At 46.1% G+C, this 796-nt stretch overlaps 1 protein-coding gene across 1 annotated transcript in view; it reads right to left on the bottom strand.

Annotated features, from left to right (window-relative positions):
• Positions 1-602: 602 nt before the first annotated feature.
• Positions 603-796, bottom strand: part of PPTG_09387 (hypothetical protein) — a gene marked incomplete at both ends in the record, with an annotated part of 2578 nt that continues 2384 nt past the window's right edge. Inside the window, one exon of the mRNA XM_008904389.1 lies at positions 603-741. Within this exon, the coding sequence (XP_008902637.1) occupies positions 603-741 (139 nt within the window). The remainder of the gene's footprint in view (positions 742-796) is intronic.

The raw sequence follows: 796 nt of genomic DNA, 5'->3' as shown, positions 1-796 counted from the left end.
ATACTGGTGATTCATTTTGGCAAGCTGAAACAGGTGGAATCACGGACCCACTGACAAATTCTGTACCACTAAGGACTGAAGACCTACCGACACCGTCACCTGAGCAACAAGGAATCATTGATTGGATCTTAACTAACTTGGACAAACCAAAGCCTGAACAAACCCTTACCCTGATGCATGGAGGAGCAGGTACTGGGAAATTCGTCGTTATTCACAGGCTTCAAGAAGAACTGCTTAAACGAGGACTGAAGACCGTGATAACTTTTCCGACTGGAGCTGACGCAAGCCTATTTCCAGGTGGTCAAACTTGTCACGCTGCTTTCAAAGTGGGTGGCGAACGAGACCAAATTTCTGCAGCAAAACTGGCTGAACTCCGTCTCGTATTCGATAAATCCGTGGGCCTTGTTGTAACAGATGAAGTATCAATGCTTGGTGGTTAATTTTCAGTAAAGACGGACAAACGATTGCGGCTAGTGTACAATCCTGATCTTCCGTTTGGGGGTAAATCAGTGCTATGGATGCGTCTCGATATTCTCGTTTTAATCGAGTTACCTGGTTGTGCTAACACGCTTAAAGATTTAAAGACTGGAGATTTTCTGCAATTAGAGTTTCTCATGGGAACGCCATTGTGCAAAGCGATGTACAAGCTGAACGCGAGTGCCGACATAATTCATCCACGAGACCTTTTTAGGCGCTTTCGGGTGTTTTTCCTGAAGTCTCAACAACGAGCGCACGACTGTCCTACTCAGCAACGCATACTGGACCGGTTTCGGGAACTACCACCAACATATCCTGG

This window comes from Phytophthora parasitica, assembly GCF_000247585.1.
Source record: "Phytophthora parasitica INRA-310 unplaced genomic scaffold supercont2.18, whole genome shotgun sequence".
NCBI lineage: Eukaryota > Oomycota > Peronosporomycetes > Peronosporales > Peronosporaceae > Phytophthora > Phytophthora nicotianae.
This window is presented reverse-complemented; position numbering and strand designations above follow the sequence as displayed.